Here is a 23,501-nt window from a genome sequence, read left to right as displayed (position 1 = left end):
TGAATAAGACAGTTCTAAATACAAGATCCCAATACAATTGAAATACTATGAGCACTATTTTCTTTATGGTGTGATTCTCCAAAATAGTGAACTTCTTTTGGTTAAGTTCTAGACACAATAGTTTACAATATTACTGCAGTTTGCAGCGTGGTTGCAATCTTGGGATTTTTTAGTGCCTATTTAGGTCATGTAAAAACTTAGCATTTTTGATAAATGAGTTTTTCATCTACATGAATGTCCAGCAAGTCGTTCGAGAAACAAGCAGGAAATGGGATAATTCCTTGTTACATAGCATCCCATCCTCCACAATGTTACAGGATATCTAATGTCTCCAACCCCTACCCTCCAAACTTTAGTAACTGCTGATCATCATTGTGAGAATCAAATTGCCTCCCCAAGTTCTGAAAGCTGCTCCTCCAAAGTGGCACTGTCCTATCAAGAGTAGCTACTTTAAGAAATATGTATAGATAGAGAAGAAGTATAACAGGGTCCTGAGACTTTCAACACATAGAGTCCAGCAAAGGTGACAAAGGTGGAGTGGCCACGGAGATAAGAGGGGAATCAGGAGAGTTTGAATCCTGGACAGAATAAGACATTGTTTCAAAAAAAGAGGCATTGATCAATTGAAACAAATGCTGCTTCTGAGAAGTGGACTAAATTGCAGACTGAATTAATGACATTGAGAGCTGTGTTTTTAATGGAGTATTGGGAACAGAAGCCTGTCTGAAGTAGGTCCAAGAGATAGTAAGAGAAGTAGAGGTGGTCCATACAGACAAACCCAGTGATATGTTGGGGCCAGTTCCTGTGAGCTCATTGGATCATTGAGTGCTTCTCTTCCAACTCTTTGTCCAGTGATGTTAAGCTTAATAGCTTTAAATCATCACAGTGTATTTATTCCACAGAAATTGACAGATATCATAAAAAAAGGATTTAAAAAAGACCTGGCTGTTAAATATTTGCCAAAACACCACTGGGCAAATTCTAAGGAGTTTCGATATAAAATGGAATAAAGCAATAAGTCAGGAGGAAGGAAGGAGGATTTAGGGACAAGGCAGGTATAAGTTAAGAGGACATATAACAAATACATATGTAGAAATATAAAATATATACACATACACATATATTTAATTTGAGCAACTATAATATGTTTACATACTTCTGGGAACAATGAGAATGAAGTAGAGAGGAAAGAGTTGATATTGCTGGAGTGATAGAGGGTATAATCACAGAAGCAAGGTCCACACGTGCCTCTTCATGCACTCCAGAAGAACTGGATTCACTGTGCAAGTGGAGGAGTTGACCGCAGAGAAGGCAGCTGAGCAGTTCATGCTTCCCAACAGGAGGGAACACAGAGAAGATGGTTGCAGAGCATGGCTACAGATGGATTGGGGGTTTGGAGTAGAAGGAATGGGATTTCTCTTCTGGTTCCTTCTGTTTCCTTGGTGAAAAAAATAGAAAGGTTATCACTGAGACTGAGGATGGAGGGAGATATGCTGAATTTTGAGGAGATGGAGGAAGGTATCATGTATCATTTGAAATAGTAAGTTGATGAGTGAAGCACAGTAGCCCTTCTGAGATGTGCCAAGAGGCCTACTAAGGTATGTGGTCCAAAATTTAAGTGAGACAGCTCAGAATAATTGTGAATTTTTCCAGGCATGTCCAGTTCTTCAGACTAGCTACTGTGCAGGTAGGGGTGGTGGTGGTGGTGGTGGTGGATTTTACCAGCGTTGGTCTACTCCTGATTGAATTCACTCTAGCTGTCACCTCCAGTCCATTCTCTGCACTATAGCCACTGACGCTTCAAAGCCTGAATCAAATTAAATCATTTCTCTTGCTTCAATTACTTTAATAGCTTCCCATTGCTCCTAGGATAAAGATAGAAAATCCTCATGATGGCCTAGAATGGCCTCTCTGCTGAGGTCCTGACCTACCTCTCACCTTGACTGAACTGTTTCTTCTTCTCTGCACTACAACAACATTGGCCTTTTGGTTCATTTTTGTTTTGCTTGCTTCCTTCCACCTTATCTCTATCCTGATCCATATGTTAAAAGTACTCTCCACCACCCTGCTCACCCCTACCCACACATGTACCTGGGATCTTTAGATCACAGCTCAGGAGTCATTTCTTCTATAATAAGCCACCGAGACAATTTTAGGTGTTCTTTCTTATATGCTGCTATATTTCTGTTCTTAAGGGCACTTATCTGCATTAGTAACTATATATTCAAAGTGTTATCATTGCTGTAGCAAGTTTCCTCCAATAGAATCAGCATAATTATGGTAATCATCTTTTTGCTCACCACTGTATTGAAGGCCTATTAAAATGGTTATTCCTAGTAAATGTAATTATTTGTTAAGAGAAGGAAGGAAGGAAGGAAGGGAGGGAGAAAGGGATGGACAGAAGAAGGAAGGAGGAAAGCAAGCAGGCAGGGTGGCATATCCTCTGTTTCACCAATACTCACAAGCTAGTGGGGGCAGGAGTCAAGTATATAAACAAAATGTAATGCTGTGCTCTCTAAAATGGAGGATGCAGATGCTTCTGGGAGGGAGAGTTAGGAGGCTTTCTAGGGCAAACTGTGTCAGGGTAAACAGGACATGTCCAGAGTGGGAGATTATTCCAGGGAAAGAAATAGCTTGAATAATGGCTCAGAGGTGTGAACTATCATGGAATGTGAGGAAAATGTCATGGTGTTGGGAGGCCAAGCTGGAGTGGTATCCAGAGGTCATGTCATGGAGGAGCTTGGAATTGCTAAGAAGTTTGGTCTTTTTGCCTAAAGATGTTGCTGAAAAATTGAAGGGCTTTAAACAGGAACTGAAGTAAAATTTGCACTTTATATGAGTCACCTTGCTGGTATTACACAGATTGGCAAGGAGAAAGACCAGGTTAGAAGCAAAGACACCAAATTAAAGATTTGTCCAAGGAAGCTGAGGAGATAAAAAGTTGTGTGGAGCAAATGGTGTATAGTGTCCAATGTAATAGAGCCAAACAATAACTATGGGAGAACAATAACTCTGGGGTTACTGCTAACCTTATAAAAATTATCTCAGTGGGAAAATGCAGGGGAGAGGCTTGGGGATGGTATGGGTTGCTGTGAAATATTATTTTATTTTATTTATTTTTTATTTTTTTAAAGATTTTATTTATTTATTTGAGAGAGAGAGAATGAGAGAGAGAGCATGAGATGGGGGAGGGTCAGAGGGAGAAGCAGACTCCCCGCCGAGCAGGGAGCCCGATGCGGGACTCGATCCCGGGACTCCAGGATCATGACCTGAGCCGAAGGCAGTCGCTTAACCAACTGAGCCACCCAGGCGCCCAATATTGAGTATTTTAGACACTGGTAAATTGACAGAGTTAGTGTACAAAAGAAGCCCATAGCAAATGGGTTAAATTCTAAATTCTTCCTATTTTTAAACTTCCCCTGAACTCTGAGAGTAACCAAATTATAGTGTGGTCTGGACTATGGTTAGCAGTGGGAGATGAGTAGCAAATCCATATGCAATTACCTGTGTGTACATTTAGGTGGGTCTGGGTCAGGTTGAGGATTAATGTTTTATGTCTTAATGTTATGTATTACTTTTATAATGGAACACTGTAATTCTGGTCTCATGTGAGCCTATGTGGAAATCATGGAGGACAATTAATTAGTTAATTTGATGGAATTCAACATAACTCATTTGTTATTGTAATATAATAAATCATTCAATAAATATGAGCTGGAGTTAAATTTCATATTTCATAACCTCAGAAATCAAGGAAATTTTTCTATCAGGGAAATGAGTAATTTATATTATAATTTAAATGCCCATCTGCTCTCAGGAGAGAGGGTGATTTGTTTTCCCCTTGGTTTCTCAGTTGATGGACATGAAATCTGTGCTGTCATTGTTTCGTAGATGACAGCTCACTTATAATGCCACAGAATCTGTAGAGACAGCTCAGTAAAAGATTGGAATTCAATACTCATCAAGTTTTTTTTCTAGTTCAGTCATTTTATGAGCCCAAAGATGGGGGGAAATGTGCAATTTTTGTTTTCTAGCCTATAAGAATTGTGACTTTTAGTTCTTGGAAATAAGCAAATCCTACAATTTTTGGGCCTGGGAGTAGAGTTATTATAGCAAAGTGGTTTGTTTGCTGTTTTTATTATGAATTGTTTTGTCCCTAAGAGAAGTTTGGACTCTGGGTTATCTAATGTTTTTTTTCTGCTCGATTTTACTCTATAAAGAAAATAACAGTGAGGAATTTTCTTGGTAATATGATTTCTTAGGAATGTCAAAAATGTGACAGTAATGTACTGGGTAGCCAAGAATGTGTATGTCATTTTGCCAAGTTAGTCTAGTGTCAATGAACTAAATAATTTCCAAGAAACCAAAAAGTCAATGATTGTGTGCCATTATCACGATCATGAGGAACATTTGCAAGTACACATTTGTTTGTTGCACTTGCTAAGCACTTTATGAGGGAAGCTAAATGGATATAGTTCCTGTTCTCTAAATGTATTGTAATTTTTAAAGCAAAATTATAACTTGATGGATTATGATGCAGATAGGTTTGTAAATGTCATCCAAATGAACACACCTAAGACTTTTAAGTGTGTTAATACCGAAGGAAGGTGCTTATCTCCTGTGGATTCAGAGCCAACTGAGTCAGGGAGTTTTGGGAATAGCATCCAATGAAAATGCTGCCACTTACGATTTTTCAACTTTAACAAAGGAAGAGGGTTGGGATGTAATAAACAGATGTAAATAGGAGGTAAAACTAAAGTCTTGTATGAAATGAGATTTCTAGAAAATTTGGAGGTGACAAATAATGGCCATGAAACGCTAGAGAACCCCAAGAAATGTGCCAAACTGAATAGTACAATAGATAGCTGAGTAAGTAGAGTTAAAATTGTCTGCTATAGTGTGATGAAGAGCTTGAAAGTAGGAGGTGATCTCATTTTTTTGTTGGCACTGTATTGAGAAACTAGTAAAATGTCTTGGGTGCCGCTATCAACATAATTAAAGAGGAAAGGAAAGAAGAGATCTATATAAAAAAACTTTGCATATTCCAGTGTTTTCAGTGACAATACCTAGTAGAAAGCTATGCCTCTAATTAGAACAAATAAAATGTATTTTAAGAGTTAGATATCCTTCAAGGAATAGTCAAGTGATTTGTCATCCTTTGTTACCCCAGCTCCTCCTCATTTATGACATAGTCCTCCGAGTTTCCACTTTCACGATAACTGAAAATCTTCTGTTGCTGCTGGAATCGCAGACTCTTCGGTGGCCATTTGAATATTGTGCCTTCTCTGGTTGAGGTAGTGTGCTCAACCATACAGACTTTCAAGCCTGGCAGCAAACATAGCAGAAAAGACAACGAGGGCCAAGATCCAAACCGATACCAGTGGGACTTTGTTTTTTTTCCTTTTCTTTTCTTTTCTTTCTTTTTCTTTTTCTTTTTTCCTTTTTCTTTTTTTTTTTTAGGTCAGGGAAGGAATTTACATGAATAAATATTCTTATTCTTACTTTTTCTACAGAGTAGGAACAAAAGGCAGCATTTTCCAAGTTATCTTTCAAAAAGGTTTTTAGTTGTACTGATTACATATTATATTTGTTTGCTTATTTATTTAGCTGGAGGAGTTAGCCTTTATAAGTAAACCTTTAACAAAAAGCTCCCTAGGCCTATTGAAAACATTCATTTGGTGTTTATTATTTTTACCATATTAAAAAGAATTCACAGAGGAAAAAAAATCTGATTTAACTTCAGTGAGAACTGAAAATCAAGCAATATCAAGAAAATGAAGGATTCTTTAAAGGATGGAACAGTGTAGAGGGACACGCTATGTTTCTAGATATAAAGTCTGAATATTTAAAACTGTTAATTCTCCCCAAGATAAATTATAGGCTTAATATAATTTCAATTAAAATCAAAATTCAAAGTAAAAAATAATTATCAATGCTTATTTGAAAAAACAGAAGAAAATAACTAAAAATAAGAAAAAGTCTAGAAAATCCTGAATGACAAGATTAGCCCTATTAAAACATGTTATAAAATGAAATAAACTTTACAAACTAAGAATTTATAAGGATAAAAGATGTACTTAGGAACATGAAGCTGTTAAGTGGATCAGTTGAGATTTGAACTCAGGCTCATTGTATGCTAAAACATGTGCTAATTTACTTGCTTCCTCCTATAATGTTGAAATAGTTTAAGCACTATGTTACTAGAACAAAAATGACAGGAAATCTATTAACAAAGAAAAATAGATATCCTAGAAACAGACCCTTTACTACAGGAAAATACATATCATATGATAAAGAAAGGTCCATAAGTCAATATGAAGTATTAGTTTGTAAATAGTTAAAACAATTGTCACTTAACTATTTAAAAAAAATTAAATCTTTACTTCAGATGACCAAAAATTAATTCCAAATAGGTTAAATATTTTGACATAAAAAAGTTAATCTATCAAGGAATCGGAAGAAAAGAGAAATTAACAGCAATCTCTGGATACAAAAGGCCATCTATTCTAGAATACATAGAGCAAACTAAGTAGATTTAGCTATGTAAAAGTATAAAAATCCCATCAAAAAAGAAAACGCAGTTGAACAGAGAAACATTTAAAGCAGTGACTCACTAATACCGTCAATACATAGAGTCCCTTCAATTCAATAAGAAGCTGAAAAAGGAGGGGCGCCTGGGTGGCTCAGTCGTTAAGCGTCTGCCTTCAGCTCAGGTCATGATCCCAGGATCCTGGGATCGAGCCCCATCGGGCTCCCTGCTCGGCAGGAGGCCTGCTTCTCCCTCTCTTGCTCCCCCTGCTTGTGTTCCCTCTCTCGCTGTGTCTCTCTCTGTCAAATAAATAAATAAAATCTTTAAAAAAAAAAAAAAAAGCTGAAAAAGGAAATGGATGATTACATGAACAGAGAAAATTGTAATACTATTCAAATAAATGTTAATTAGAATAACTAGAATACTATATTTTGCCTATTAGTTAACAAATATTTTTTTTTGTTGATAATATTTATTGCTAGTGAGGATGCAAAATACTGACATTGGAAATGCATATGCAAAAAAGAAAACCAGAGGGATCAAGGAAAACCCAAATTTGTCCAATGAAACAACCTAACAAAGGAAGCAGATTCATATATTTGCTTGTTGCTCTTCCCTAATCCATTTTATAAGCTTGTTCTTTGACCAGGAGGTCCTGTATTTAAGAGAAGACTCTCATATGGGGCTGGTTTTTATAAGCTTGAAAGGACCATATATTGCATGCCATTAATTTTGTTAGCCCAGGGTTTTCAGTTAGAACTTCATAAAAACATAAAAGAAAATGCCCAGTTTCTTTGGATCTTGGATAAAATTGCCTGTTCCTTATAGAATATGCACCCAGCAGGTATTCAGAGTTTGTGCAGAAAGCAGGAACTGAATTATAGTATCAAGCTGAGCCTTGATCACTTTGAGGTGTTTCTTTTGTTGAATGCCAACATTGTTAAAAAAGTGCATTTGCTGTGACAAATGAAAATATAACATTTTCCTTAAAAGGTGAATTGCTAAGTAGCAATAACGTGTTTATCCAAAAATGCCTCTCTTATTTGCTTTCACTTTCCTTGAACCTCTGTCCTTTTATTTTCCCCGTCAGTTTAGTTGTAGTTTAGCCTCTGTGGCAATGGAAGAGAATTTATATTTTATAAGAAAGCTAGTGATAGACATTGCTTCATTGATGTATTTACAGGCCAAGAAGTCTGTCTACAGTTCTTTCAAAAGCTGCTTTTGAGGGCGCCTGGGTGGCTCAGTTGGTTAAGCGACTGCCTTCGGCTCAGGTCATGATCCTGGAGTCCCAGGATCGAGTCCCGCATCGGGCTCCCTGCTCAGCAGGGAGTCTGCTTCTCCCTCTGACCCTCCCCCCTCTCGTGCTCTCTCTCCCATTCTCTCTCTCACAAATGAATAAATAAAATCTTTAAAAAAAAAAAAAAGCTGCTTTTGATTTTTTTAATAGTATGTTTAACAAGTAGGACCCAGAATAATGAGTATTAAAGAAACAGACTTTTATCACTGTGCTTCCTCTGGAAATAAAGGATCCATTAAATAAATTTCCATTGTATAATACTGCCTTGCCTACGTTCAGACCTTATAGTGTTAAAAGTACCAGGTGTCCAGGTATATAGACTGTGTATGACCCTGCTGCCTTTTTTTTTTCTCATTTTGTAATTCTTAGGCAAGAAGAAAGTAAGGGAGGGAGTACAGCATTTTCTCTCCCAAGAATGAGGGAGAGAAAGAACTGTGAGGCAGTGGAAAGAATACTGGACCATGAATTTGCGGGGTTGGCGGGGGGGTTGCCTTGTTTTTTTAAACCTCTTTGCCTCTTGCTAGCCATGTGACCTTGGGCTGGTCAGTCCACCTGGTTTTTAGTTTCTTCACCTACAACATACTGCATTGTGGGAGTTTTCTCATTTTTCAGCTCATTGCTTATGTAAAGCTGTATAATTCTTTTCAGAGAAATAAGTTCTAGAATGTGGATAATTTAATGCCACATAAAGTAGGAATGATAATAGATTAATTTTGGTATAGTTGAAAAAATCTCAAGGGAATATTGTGGAAGGATATATGCCAAGTACAGGATTTTTATGTTTCTTTTTTTTCTATCATTTATTAAGGATCTTCATTTACTAGCTCTGGTTGTGTATACATTGTGTTCTACGTCCTCATCTTCTGACTTACAAGTGTGGGCTTTTTTAATTTTTTAAATTTTTTTCCTTGTGTAAGACAAGTATGAGATATTGTTTTTTATATTCCTTTGACATTGGCCTTAATATTTATGGAGAAGGTAGTTTAAATAACCAGAGCATGTAGCTGATTGCTTTTTCTTCTAGAATTGCAGAATTTCCGTTTGAATTTTATCAGCAGAAGATATTTCTATACCTTTAGGAGCAAAATACTCTTGCTCTGCAACTAGATTTCCTGATTTACCTAAAATAGTATTAATTTGAATGTCTTTGATGTTGCTTTGAAAGCAATATTTTAAATAGCAACTATTGTTATTCAATACTGAGTTACCATGGTAATAAAGAGCATTCACTTGATTTAAACTTTTCAGAAAAGGAAAATGTATACTTTCTATCTTTCTAGTTGGTTTGAATATACCATTCTAAGTCTGCCCTTTCATTCCCAGTTTTTGAAGTAATTTGTTTTTCTAAGATTAGTGTGCATATTTCTTTTTTTTTTTGAGGAAAATAAAACATCAAATTTTTACAAACCATCAATTTCTTTAAATCCCTAAGAGAACAGCTCTTCTTTCCCTTTTAAGTAATTTTGTAATTACATTCTAAATCCTTTTTCAAGTAGCTCTAATGGAATTGCAATTCTTTTGTTGTCCTGGCATTTCCTTGTGATAAACAGGGATGCCCTTGAGAATAAGAATCTTTTTTTATTCATAGTGTGTGACAAATAGTAGGTACTTAATAAAAGTTTGCTGAGTGAGTGAGTAAATGAATAATGTATGCTTTAATTGATAAAAGTTCTTTCTACTCAAAATATTAGCCTTAGTCGCAATTTTAAATTCTGTGCCCTTAGTGATTATTGATATATCATAGACAACAGGTAGAGTCAAGGGGGGTAGGTAGAGAATGACTAAATAGAGAGGTGAGAAAGAGGAATTTTCTTTGGAATGAGTGATTTTCACTAAAAAAAGTGAAAGAACAGGAAATTGAATACAGAGAGGAAAAATAGGAAAGAAAAAGAGAAATGAAACACATGCCTATCTTTCCTAACTTGAGCATACAGGCCAGAGACCTGTGGGATATAAAAGCTGCCTTGTGGTAGAGAACGTTGAGGTACGCATCAATGGAAGGAGCATGAGAGAGAGTGTAAGATGTCTGTAGGCACCTATAACATACTCTCTCTTCACTCTTCCCCACCTTCCCATGTATTAGTGATTGGTTTTTGAGCAGTAATATGAAATTTGAATTGCTTTATTATTTTCTTTTGATGGATGGCCAATCTGTAACTTGACATTATGCACAGACCGGGCTACCTGGATGGATCCCAGTTACTGTCAAGCTCATTTTTTTTTTTTTCATGACATTGATCACCTACTGGACCTTCTATGTATTTATGTGTTAAATTATCATCATTGTGCATAGTTTTCATAAAATAATGAGTAACTTGTGAAGTAGATGCTGATTCATCATCAACAGATTTGAGCGTTTTCATGTGTTCAGGGAAATCATTATGGCTTCAGGGTGGATGGCAAATCTTGACAAACATTTTGTTCAAGGTACATGTTCAACTTTTTTGAAAAAGTAAAATAAATTTAGTATTTACTTTTTTATTAATCATTATGTATTTTAACTTATTACTGTTGAAATGACTTATTGTATTTCATAAAAAAGGACAAATTAAGAGTGTTCAGCCTGCTGTGTACACTTTAGGGTGGAGTATTTAATTCTCGTTCCTATATAATTTTCATGTCAGTCTAAATTATAATTTCCTACATTTCCCACTGACACTATCCCCTGAAGCCTGGATGGCTGTGTGCATCTCTTGGACTGTAGCACAGGGCCTAGGGCAACTGGCTAGTATACCACGGGGCCTGCAGGGTATTTATTTATTTCTTCCACCATCAGCCCAGACTGAACGGTGTTACTTGTCCCAAGGTGTATGTCTGTCTGAGAGCACTTCATTTTAACAATGGGCATCTGTACTTATAACAAAGGTGTTATAAGTACTTCTGGAAAGGGCTGGAAATGAAATTTATTTATTCAGACTTAACCACACATACATGCATCTTACCCTGTAGTTGCAGAGAACATGGCAGAAACTGTAAGTGGAAAGTGGGGGTCTAGCAAGCCCATGTGTTGCAGGTTCAGTTTGCCAGAAACTGAGTGTGAGAAGTAATTTATGAATTTAAAATGTTAATTAGGGATCAATACTCCTGAAGGGGAAAGGAAGGATTTGGGATTGGGTTGAGCTTCCTCAATAGTTGAACCACCGTGCAGACTCTACAAGCCTTAGCCAAACTGGCGGGAAGCTCTGGAGCAAATATTGCCCATCAGTGTGGCCTCTGTAAAGCTAAAATACCCCTGCATTTTTCAGCCGCTGGCTATGAGCTGTTCTGGGAAAGTCATTTATTTCCCTTGCATCTGAGGTGGACCCTGATGTAAGTGACCACTGGCGGCTACCTGCTGACCCTACTCCACAACTGGACCACAAGCACTTCACCAAAGCAGAATATGGGGGGGGGGGAGGAGACTTCTCTGTATCAACCACAGCCCCCCTAGCATATTTCATTAGTAACATTTAATTTAGAAATAAGATTCGGAGATGAATACTAAATCAAGCAGAATGCTAGCAAGCGTGAACCAACACCGTCCCAGGCAAACCAAGACATATAGCCACCCTCCCCTTCAGTGGCTTTGGCAAGATTCCTATCCTGTCCTTAAGCATATAAGGGTTTCAAAGTTGAAAGGTGGCTTAAAGATCACTGAACTCATTTGTCAATTGAGCAAAGGAATTAAGAACAGAGGAAGAAGTAGGTGGAGAACCTCAGACTTTCTGACAACCAATTTGGTATCTTTTCTATTATACCCTGTTGCTCTAAGTACTGCAAACTATATAGTAAAGAGATATTCATTCTTTGGTATGCCCTGTATCATGCATACTCACTTATAACCCTGCCTGTATTATGAGATAATCTTCAGTTTTTCTTGTAAAATAATAGAAATATTATAGTGTAATCATTTACAGATTTTGCTTGAAGACTAAGAGCATGGGGATGATGTCTATTTCCTTACAACATTTATCTTATAACTTCCAATACTTTGTTACATGATGCTAGTTATTTTTAAAACTAAGTTTAAGTCTCTAATGAGTCTGTTTAATACCCCTTAAGGATTTTGTCTTAATGCTTTCTGAAGAAAGAAATTAAAACTGACAAATCAAGCGTAATATGAGCATTAAAAAAAGAGGAGAAAATTTGTATCTAATAATAAAAATCCCAATAACTTCTTACCAGATTTTTTAGAGCAACATTATCACTCTTTAGAGATGTTTTATTTGGTTTTCTTTCCTTGCCCATGATAATGTAATACTTAAAGTAGTTAAAACATTCATTTCCATAGTGGAGACTATGGAGAAGCAAAGGTAAGGAAAGGGGATTACTTGGAAAGAAACAGTGATTTAGAATTGGTAAAATCTCCACAGAGTTCCTCCAGCAAACAACAGCTGTTTCTCAGGTTCTTACTTAAGACACACATTAGGTGGCTATGATCACATCTTCAGATGCAAAGGACTTTTGGACTACAGAAGGAGGGCGTCATCTTTTTATTTTCTTTTCTGCCCTTATTTAACTTCTTTCTTTCTTTTTTTTATAGTGGTAGGAAGATTTTATTGTCTTCTCATCTCAGAAACATATTTGCGTACTGGTCTTTTGTTGTTATGCAAATTTGTATTGCATTTGTTACATTCTGCATTTGGAGGAGGATTACAACGTGGCCACTTTTCACAAAGGGGAAGATAAAGAATTGAGTCACAATAAATATACAAAAAAGTTTGAATTCGAATTGGAAAGATTATTTTATTTTTCTCATCTTTGATTTTGAATAATTAAGTGTATTGTCTCACAATTGATTGTCCAGAGAGCCCAAAATAGTGTAATCATGTGTAGTATGCGGTCCAGGTCTGATAGCCTCACAATCTTTTCATTGATTGAATGGGAGAACGGAAGAGTAGGTGAAAGTCTACAAAAGCTTATTTTAATTAAGATATATCCCTGACTGGTAGACAATCATGTTCAGACATTATCTCATCATTAGTCAACTCATCAAAATATAACCTTTCAGAAAATCCTCTGGTTCTTTTCAGTGGCTTTAATGAAATTATTCTAAGAGTCCAGTGAAAGGATTGAGATCTAGTGTTCGGATAGCTGCCATTTTCCTAAGAAATAGACTTTGGGCCTCCTGAGAAAGCAGATCATCTGGTGTGACATTTGCAGCAAGAGAAGTATTATTTTAAAAATTCTGCTATTGGTATGTGCTCTGGTAAGCGCTGTGAATTGTGCAAGACTGTTGAATCTCAGATCTGTACCCCTGAAACAAATAATGCAATATATGTTAAAAAAAAAAAAAAAAGAAGAAGAAGAAAATAGCAGGAGGGGAAGAATGAAGGGGGGGAAATCGGAGGGGGAGAAGAACCATGAGAGACGATGGACTCTGAAAAACAAACTGAGGGTTCTAGAGGGGAGGGGGGTGGGAGGATGGGTTAGCCTGGTGATGGGTATTGAGGGCACGTTCTGCATGGAGCACTGGGTGTTATGCACAAACAATGAATCATGGGACACTACATCTAAAACTAATGATGTAATGTATGGGGATTAACATAACAATAAAAAATAATAAAAAAAAATTCTGCTATTGAACAGAGAAAACACCAGTTTATTTTGGTCTTTTTTCCCAGCATCAGATAAACAATGGGATGCTAATTAATTATTTGATAGGCAGAAATCTGGGAGACTAAACAATTTTTCATTTACTTGGATTTTTCTAAGGATACTTTTTATCATTTATTTTTATTCTCATAAAAAGTAAACAATCATTATACCTGTATGGGATAAAGTTAATTGTTCATATTTAGGAATTTATGAATATAATAAAAATAAACATTTTAAAAGGATATAATTTTAAGCAGTTATTTTCTTTGTATATGTATGAACTTTTTTTTTACATTCATAGTAGCTACTGAAGGATCTTCATGTTTGCTTGGTGTTGCTTGCATTTATAATATCAGATTAAAGGATGCTTCAAATGTAAGAATATTCATTATAGATTTTATAGTTTGGGTGGATTTGCAAGTAATTTCTTATATGCTACTTTTGCTCTGTGTGTGTGTGTGTGTGTATGTGTTTTAAATCCTATCAATATAATGTTATCTCCAGAGATTATCTTCCAAATTTACAGTCAAATGTTTTTTGTGATTATGGAAACAGGGAAAAGCCTCCAGCTGTATTATGTTATGGTTGTTTGCATTAAGAATTCTGATTTTTCTTTTCCTTGCAATCAGTTTGAGAATCATTCAGTAAAAATTTAATTTATATTGTTAGCACCCAAGGATATATCATATTCAATGTAGCTGTTTGAACAGTTCTTTCTTTACTTGATGTGAAGTTCATGTTTGTGGTTGGGTTTTGGCTCTGTTTTTCAAGATTTGTTTAGGAAAGGGATAAATGGAAGGGAAAAGGGGAAAAGGAGAAACACTGCAAATCACTCATTTAATGAAATGCTACATAAATTGGGACGTGTACTGAAAGACAAGGGTCCCATCGGAAGAATTTACTAGTCATTTCACTGAAATAAACATTAATTCTGCTCATTAAAAGTAGCAATATTATCAGTCGATATAATTTAATTTTTAAAATATGAACTAAAAAAAGTGTACTTGAAGGAGAAAAAGAAATTGTGCTTTCTTAGATCTGTGGACTCTACAGTACAACCACCTCTCTTAGGATCTTCTCAGTTCCTCCCCTAGTGCACGGTAAGAACGTCAGAGTGCTGATGAGAAGCAACAGAGTAGAGGTCAGTTAAACATCCGATTCAATGTGTTGTAATAAATATGGAGATAAATCCCCATCCTGCTTCTCAGCATACTTTGTAACCACTGTGTTCACCAGTGTTTAACATCTGGCTATTCAGTAACTGGGAAGTGGTGATTGTCATCAACTGCAAATTTTCAGTATTTTGTGGAAATTGGGCACCTTCGGTTAGTGATGGATTTATAGCAGCTTGGAGCTTCAGCTTTGCACTCTCTCTCAGCCTGACCCTGTGACCCTGTCAAGGCTGGAGCTCCGGTACCCTTGCTTTTCATGGTTGATAGGTGACCAGTTGGGCTTTTCTGAAAGGCATTATGATTAACCTTGGCAACTTTCTTTATGCAGAAAAAATGGAAATATTGTTTCAACTAATATTTATCTAGCATCTTAATAGGTATCAGATAATGTTCTATATCCAGGTGATGCAATACCCATCTACTAGAAGGAGAAGGAGAGGTGGATAGACAATTGTATCTAACAATAAAAATGTAGTCTGAAACATTCTGTGAGAGTGTAAGCATGGAGTATACTAGGAGTACAAACAGTAGGGTCATCTATTCCAGATTTTGGAGGAAGAATAAAAGAAAGAGGAAGGATCAAAGAAACCTTCCCAATAGGGATGACTAGAGGTAATGAGTACCTAGTTCTGGAAACATGGGATCAGCCTCAGAGTGATAGACTACTCTATGCAATGCAGATAATTCTGCAGTACAACTATTTCTAAAGTAGAACTGAGGATTCTTCCTTCCTCCACATTCCTCTTTTTCCTTCCCCTGCCATTTTCCTTTCTCTCACCCCTCTCTCCTTCCCTACCTTCTTTTCTCATCCTTCTCTTTCTCTTCCTCTCCCTCCTTCCTTCATTATGAGCTTAATAAGCACAGAATTTTATTAGTCAAAGTTTTGGCTCATGGGCTAATGTCATCATTGGACAATCCCTGACCCACATTCATTCATTTACTCCTTTATGATGCTATAGATATATTTATATACACATCTAAATTTCATATATTTCATATAGATGTAAAGTATTAACAATGATGACCTACCTTTTGCTTTTCTCCTATTTCATCTTCTTACCCCTTCTAAAAGATAACCATTATCCTGGATTATGTATATTATTCTTTTTTTCATTGGATTGCTTTGTTTTATACATAACATTTCTAAACAATACATTGCTTAGTTGTTTTTTAACTCAACAAATGATATTTTTCTGTATGTAATCTACTAGTATTTTTTCCACTCACCATTTTACTATGTTTTTATTTGTAACTGATTTCATTCAGTTTCACTTCAATTAATATTCCATTGTGTATATGTGCTGCAAATTGTCCATTCTCCTGTTGATGGGCAATTGAGTGGTTTCTCTTTATGTTGTAATGAACAGTGCTGCTATGAATATTCTTTTACTTGCTGCCTAAGACATTATGTGAAAGTTTCTACAGAATATATACCTGGGAATGGAAATATTGGCTCATAGGGTACACAGAGGTTAAACTTAGAAGATAATCGCACATTGTTTTCCAAAGCTATTGTACCAACTTGCATTCTCACCAGAACTATATGAGAGCTTATGTTGATCCACATCTCCTCTAACACTTGCTCTTGTGAGATTCATTTCTGTCAATCAAATGCCACATAATATATGAATGCTATCTAATGGGATGTGGCTTTGATTAGCACTTTCCAGGTTACTAATGAGATTGCATATCTCTTAGGTATATTTATTGGTCATGAGTGTTTCCTCTAATCTTTCAATTATAAGATTTTACTAGTCTATATTAATGAATACTTTCTATTTTTTTATTGGCAGTTGGAATATCTTAATCATAAAAAGATATAGTCATTAAAGTGAAATTGACATATGTCAGTACTATACAAAATGGTGGGCACATTTCTAATAAAGGATGTGCAGCCAAACTAATGGACAAATTAAAACAATAGGTAATAATTGCATTTTGAAATTATTTTCATGACTTTTATTTTTTCACAACTTGATGTTTTTCTTTTGACAGAACGGTTTCGAGATTTACTACTTCCGTCATCTAATCAAGACTCCGAGATTCTGCCCTTCATTCAATCTAGAAAGTATCCCAAGTAAGCACTAGGAGTTCACTGGATATTGGGAAGGGGACGGGTGTAGTGATGGGGGAGGTTTGCGGGGACAAAAACAAAATATTTTCTTTCTAAGGATTTCTGAAAAAGCTAGAATACCCTAACCTACTTAATGAGGGCATCTCCTGCACTATAATGTCTCAGGCTCCTCACAGCTGGGTCAGAGAAAAAAGCCTTGCCTGCAGTACAGCCCAGCTCTGAGTAGGAATATTTGTAGAGTGCAAATGGTAAATTACCTGCATCAGTGTCTGGTCGTGCCTCTTTTTGCTTGATTCTGTATCAACAGCGACAGATATTTTGTGGGTGATCCCTCATCTGGTTTCCTGGTTTCTATCCTTTGAATGCAAGGATTCATTCATATTGTAATAAGTGGTTTTCAGATAACCACCTGTTAGATATGATTTTAGTAATTTCTGTATATTCTTCTTTACTGTCTTGATAATTATGGGAAGTGAAATCTCCTGACCCTTTCTTATACAGGGCAGACCTTCTCTTCTTTCAGAGGCCACAAGTGTACTTATTGGTTGAAGGAATATGCCTTCATCTTCCCAGAGAATAAGGAAGTAGCATGTTTTTTATTAGGCATCCTTTTCCCGAAAAGCTGATGGATGCCTGTATCTCGATCCCTCCTGTAGAAGCTTGGAGTACCCTCTACTTCATGAATGTCTTACTCTAAGTCTACAACAAGCTGAAGAAGGAACAAACTGGTATCTGATAGAGAAAAGGAAGGTCACCAACTTAAAGAATTAGAGCTTGGTTTATACACATTTCATCAAAACCAATCACTATGCTAATTGACTCATTCTTTGATTGACTTGGCAATTTATTCAAGTATCCACTGAACTTCACTTTCTAGAATAATTTTTCCCTAATACTTAGCTTTGATAATATTGACTTACCTCTGATAACAATAATACAGAATCTGAATTATCTGCTTATTGTCTTTGATATTAATCCAGATTTAAGCTCTAGCAATAATCTTCTAGTCCACTCATGGGGACCCTCCTGAGGGACATACAAGGGCTGGACATCATTCCATGCATACATTACTTTTCATGACTGGGAGCATGGAGGAGCCTGAAGGGATTGACACATGTCTGTCAGTACTTTTGCCCCCAGCTGCTGTTTGCAGAGGCCAGTGATGCCTGCTCTTCTGCCTCTTAGGCTTTCTATCCACCTGATACCTTTGCTTGAAGAGGGGAATCACAGTTGCTTCTCAGATTACCTATTGGTAATCTGTTTCCTGCTATTTCCCTAGGTTTCCTCAGCTGTATGTTCTTACACATATCCTTCTTGCTTTTAGGTTACTTTTCCCATAGTGATGTTATGATATCATTCTGATATTTAACAGAGATACCATGTGACAATCCTTTGTCAGTGTCTAATCCTTAGGGTAGTTTTTTTGTTTCTTTGTTTTGTTTTTTGGGGGACATCTGTGGACTAAAAGAATAAAAGTCATCCGTTGATGCCACATACACTGTGTTGGGGTGAGTAAGAGTGCAGACTGCCTCACCAGCTGTGCTTTGTGACTTAGGTCACCTAACCCTCTGTGCCTCAGTTTCCACCTCTGTAAAAGGGGAATGATAATAAGACCTACCACTCAGTGGTGTTATGAAGATTAAATAAATTAACAAACAAAAAAATATTTAGAACTGAGCTTGACACATAGCAATACTTCATATCTAGCTGCAAGTGTTATTATTCATTTAAAATTGCATATAGCATTAACTAGATTTGCATGTTTCCAAACCCGTTAGGGAAATAGATTGTTCATTGATCTTGGAGGAGGATAATTCTTATATCAGGATACCTTTATCACTCTGCCCTTAATAATATTTGGGGAAGAACTATTTATTTAATATTTCTAGATTATTGCTAGACGCTGATGTGAGTCACTGCTTTGGTGATCACTTAGTATCATTATGAGTTTCAGTTTTCTGAACCATCCAATGAAATCATGCTAATTAAAGGTTTCTGGGTCTGAATAATATTTATATAAAAATTCTGGATTAAATACAATTGGCTTATTTAGGTTATAGAATATTAAGCATTTGCATCCTCCCATTACCCATGTAATGTCTAGTTTGGGAGTAGAATTTTAGGAGGTGCTGATAGAACAGAGAAAGGGTAATAGAATTCCTTTTACGCTGTGCCTAAGGAGTGTTAAATTGGTCCAGGGAAGAGCATAGGAGCAAAAACTCTGGGCATGTAAATAATGCCCATGTAAAGGATCCTGGGGTATAAGAAGAGACAGTTGTAGTAAGAGCCAGTCAATAAATATAAGGGGGCAGGGATTTGTGTATGTCTACACCTATTTTAAACTATTTTGGGATTACTCATGGTTTTCAATATTCTCATTTAGTCTCTCATTTGTATTCACTCTCAAATATACTATCATTTATTCATTACTGAGGATAACTATAAGTCAAAGAATTTGTCATTTCATGACATGCAAAATTTCTGGAAAGCTGAAAATTTCATCAGACCTTTAGTATTTGTTGCTCTCAGTCACAATGTAATAAACCTATTATATGGAGATTATTCTCCCTCACTTTTCTGCTTGTTTTACTGGCTCATGAATATAGACTCTGTTAGTGAGAGATGTTTTAAGAGTTAAAATATGGTTTAGGAAACAACTTGTTTGCCCTATATTATATAGTGTCACAGGGTGATGTTTACAGAGCATAGTATAGTCGACCTTCTTTAAGTCAGACTCACTCTACCCTGGTTAATATAAGCTGGGGAGTGGACAGTGGTTATTGGATTGGGGGTAGGATCTCTAGTCAGCATATTGTCCCTATAATCTTAAGCATCTGGTTATAAAAAGACATCTAACAGATAATGAAACAGGGAAAAGGGTGTATTTTATTTAGGGGAAAAGTATTCATGAAGAAGAAAACTGACCAGTTCTTGAAATGTGTGTGTGTGTGTGTGTGTGTGTGTGCATGCGCATGTGTGTGTTTTAATGGAAAGCCATTTTTTAAAAAATGTTCCCCACTGGGAAACATTGTTCTAAAATATAGTAATGTTCATTCATCACATTCTTGCATTTGTGACCTTGCATTTGATCCATTGCCAAAGCTAGGCACATCCATTCTCAGTATGTATGTGAAGACGTTGCCTCATGAAAATTCTTGGAGCATGAATAGGTGTGACCATTGTCAAAAACAGACAGGTGAATGAAAAGAAGAAAATGAATGTATACTTAATACAAAATAATGTTGTTGATTCATAGGTTAGAGGAAAGAAATGGAGATAATGAAACTTGTTTTGTTGCTCATGTCTTAGCTGGTGTCACTGTTACTAACTTTGAAGCATTTAGGTTTATAATGTATTTAAACTAGAAAGTAATTATAGATATTCTTATCCTTGCAGCTTGGAGACATAAAATAGTTGAAGACATTTGGCATAATTTTACTCACAAATGACTTGTAACCATTTTAGCAATTATGCCAGCAAAACATGATCCAATGGCTCTGGAAATTTCACCATAATATGTATAAAAATATTGTGAAAATGTAGGAATAAAATGTGGCATATCTTTATTTGGTCAAGATCAAGTACTCTGGAATGCTTAATCTCAGTACTCTTTAGAGAAAGAAATATTATTTTTGATAAAATTCAGAATATTCCTTTTGACTCGGTTTGCCACCAAAGGATAATCTTGACTATTTAGACAATAAAAGCAATGCCTCAACCCATTCTCGTTTCCAATGGACTGCTTAAAAATGGCTTCAAGTGGCGATATCAGGTGATTAACTGCAAAGCCTCAGAAGACTTTTCTAGATTTCATCTATTCTCCAACTTGTCTTCCTTTCTCTTTCCAAAGAAAATTTTGGTTTCCTCTTCTTCCAGAGGCCTCCTCTCTCTCTTTAGTAATTTCTGTTCAGTCTGTATGTGTGTAATGTATTTGTCACTGGAGCTAAGTTATTCCTATTATTAATAAAAACACTTAGCACTTAACACTTTCTTCATTGCCATGATTGTGTTAATGTGCTTTATATGTATTACTTAATCTTTGTTATTTCCCTATGAGTTAGGTAGTACTATTTCCCCAAGTTTACAGATTTTATATATTAGAGGATTTAAAAGGGTTAAGTGACTTATCCAAAGTCATATGGAAGAGCTGGGTTCCAAATTCAAGGTCTGCTTGGCCCCCAAATTACACCTAATTGTGTAATTAGGTGTATCTCATTCATTCATCTGTCCATTTTTCCATCAGTCCATTCTTCAAATGTTTATTGAACAATTACTGTGCACTAGAATCAGTCACAATTACTGAGGATACAAAAATAATGAGGACATAGCATATGGCTTTGAGGAACCTAGAGACTAGTGGGGGAGAAACGGAATGAGACTTTAATGGAGAAATTAATTATAGCAATGTGATAAGTCCTTTAGTTATAGAGAAATGCACTAAACTCAATGGGAAAAGAGAAGAGAACGTGTCTTCCAGTCTAGGTAATTCATGGCAAGTTTCATTTTCCTTTGGAGTAAAATCTTGACAAATACTATGGAACCAGATGAAGAGGTTTTTAGATGGAACAAAGAACATAGCAGCATAGAGAGCCATGGAAGTGGGTTGTTCACTGAGAGATCACCTGCGGGTATTGTGGTTAAAAAAAACCTTTGTGTATGTGTGAGTGCATGTTTGTGTGTGTGTGTGCACACATGTACATGTGCATATGTATGTGCATATGCTCATACATATACACACATTGAAGGGCTGGGGTATAAGGAGAAATGAGAGCAGGGACCACTCCACGAAGGACCTAGATTGCCATTTAAAGGAGCTTGGACTCTGTGGTGAAGACAGTGGAGCATGATGAAAGAGCTTTAAGCAAAGGAGCAAAAATCATTAAATTTGCATTTTCATAGTTTTATCATGGAGCCAGAGAGGAACATGAGGCACTGTATGGGGCTAGCACACTAGCTAGTTGGCAGTTTCATATTCAAGAAGGCAATGAGAAAGGATCAATTCCATGGTGATAATAATAGGGAAAAGCAGGTAGATATCTGAGGATTTTAGGAGACACATGACAAAAATGTCATGATTACTGGGCAAAGGGCAGGAGGATGAAAAGGGAGAGGGGAGGGGCAGGGGAGAAGAAGGAGTTCAAAGAAGGGGTTCAAGCTTTTTCACTTGGATCACATTCTGTATTAGTGGTCCCAGGGCTGGGGACAAGTGGCAGATCTCTCTGAGCAGCATTTTTTATTTTTTTGGCTCTATTTCAAATGGAGGTAATAATAGTGCTGTAGGAAAAGTTCCCTATTGCTTTTACTCTCACATACAATTCTTCTGACACCAGTTGTGGGGTGTGGTTTTTCCCACACCAACCAATTCTTCAATATCAGCTGGGTGTCTTACAATTCAATTCAATTCCGACACTAACCAGAGTTTGTGCAAACCCCACAGATTAAGGGCTCAATCCCATAAGACTGTCCACCCCCATTTCAAATACCAATCGCAGGTAGCAGGTCCCCAATTTACCCACAATTTGTCCAGTTGGCTACAAATCAGAAATTCCCATGACCTCGTCCTTGGATTTGCTAGAACGGCTTATGGAACCCAGAAATACTTTATGAATTTACTACATAATAAAGAATATGATAAAGGGTATAGATGAACATGAACAGCCAGATGAAGAGATACATAGGACAAGATCTAGAAGGGTCTTGAGTGCAGGAGCTTCTGTCACCATGGAGTTGGGGTATACCACCCATCTGGCCTATAGATGTGTTCACCAACCTGGAAGTTCCCTGAGCCCCATACCATTGGGGTTTTTATGGAAGTTTCATCACAGAGGCATGATTGATTATTAACTTCATTTCCAGCTCCTCTTCCCTCTCCAGAAAACAGAGGGTAGGGCTAAACATTCCAAACTTTTAGTCATGGCCTGGTGTGTGTTTCTTTCTTTCTTTCTTTCTTTTTCTTTTTCTTCCTTCCTTTCTTTCTTTCTTTCTTTCTTTCTTTCTTTCTTTCTTTCTTTCTTTCTTTCTTTCTTTTTCTTTCTTTCTTTCTTTCTTTTCTTTCTTTCCTTCTTTCTTTTTAAAGATTTATTTATTTATTTTGGAGAGAGAGAGAGAGAGAGAGTACACACACAGCGGGGAGGGGCAGAGAATCTCAAGCAGGCTCCCCGCAGAACAAGATGGGACTCGATCCCACTACCCTGAGATCATGACCTGAGCTGAAATCAAGAGTCAGATGCTTAACTAATTGAGCCACCCAGGTGCCCCTGGCTTGGTGTTTCTGGTGAGCAGTCCCCATCGATGAACCTACCAAGAGTCACCTCATTAGAACAAAATGGGTTCCCATCACCCAGGAAATTCTAAGAGATTTAGGAACTTTGTGTCAGATGAGTCTACTACTCAGGAAATTACAAAGGTCTTAGGAGCTCTGTGTCAGGAACGAGGGGCAGAGACCAATATAAATATTTCTCATTACTTCACAAGTAGCTTCCCTCTAATGTTGCTTTGAGGAAAGCACAGTGAGGGGCATAATTCTCTCTTGTAAGACTTTATGATCATTCAATAAATAAAATGATGTAAAGTACCTGCCTCTTGCAAATGTGAATTCTCACCATCATCCTCATTCTGGGCTCTCTTCTGCCTTTTCTCAAAGCTATGCCTTACCTCAGGGCAGGGGAAAGTTTCTACCACATGGTCTGCCTTACTGTCTTTGGTCCAGTCTAGATCCTGCCAGAAGGGATGCACTGTTCTGCCTGACAAAGGTAGCTCTGTACAGTTTCTACAATCACAGCTGTGCATCATGTTCTTCCCAATATACCCAAGGTTTTAGTATTGCCTTTCATTAAAGGATTACTGTTTCTC

The 23,501-nt window shown here is 36.7% G+C and overlaps 1 protein-coding gene across 8 annotated transcripts in view; it reads left to right on the top strand.

The window, feature by feature from the left end:
- NOX4 (NADPH oxidase 4) overlaps positions 1-23,501 on the top strand; it is a 170,973-nt gene that overhangs the window by 105,588 nt on the left and 41,884 nt on the right. For all 8 annotated transcript variants that reach the window (XR_013442516.1, XR_013442517.1, XM_078058663.1 and 5 more), the window contains one exon: positions 16,571-16,652. Coding sequence is in view for 6 of the 8 variants with exons in the window: in XM_078058663.1 (XP_077914789.1) it covers positions 16,571-16,652 (82 nt within the window). In the remaining 2 variants the exon portion in view is untranslated. The remainder of the gene's footprint in view (positions 1-16,570; positions 16,653-23,501) is intronic.

Source organism: Halichoerus grypus, chromosome 11, assembly GCF_964656455.1.
Source record: "Halichoerus grypus chromosome 11, mHalGry1.hap1.1, whole genome shotgun sequence".
Lineage (NCBI taxonomy): Eukaryota > Metazoa > Chordata > Mammalia > Carnivora > Phocidae > Halichoerus > Halichoerus grypus.
This window is presented reverse-complemented; position numbering and strand designations above follow the sequence as displayed.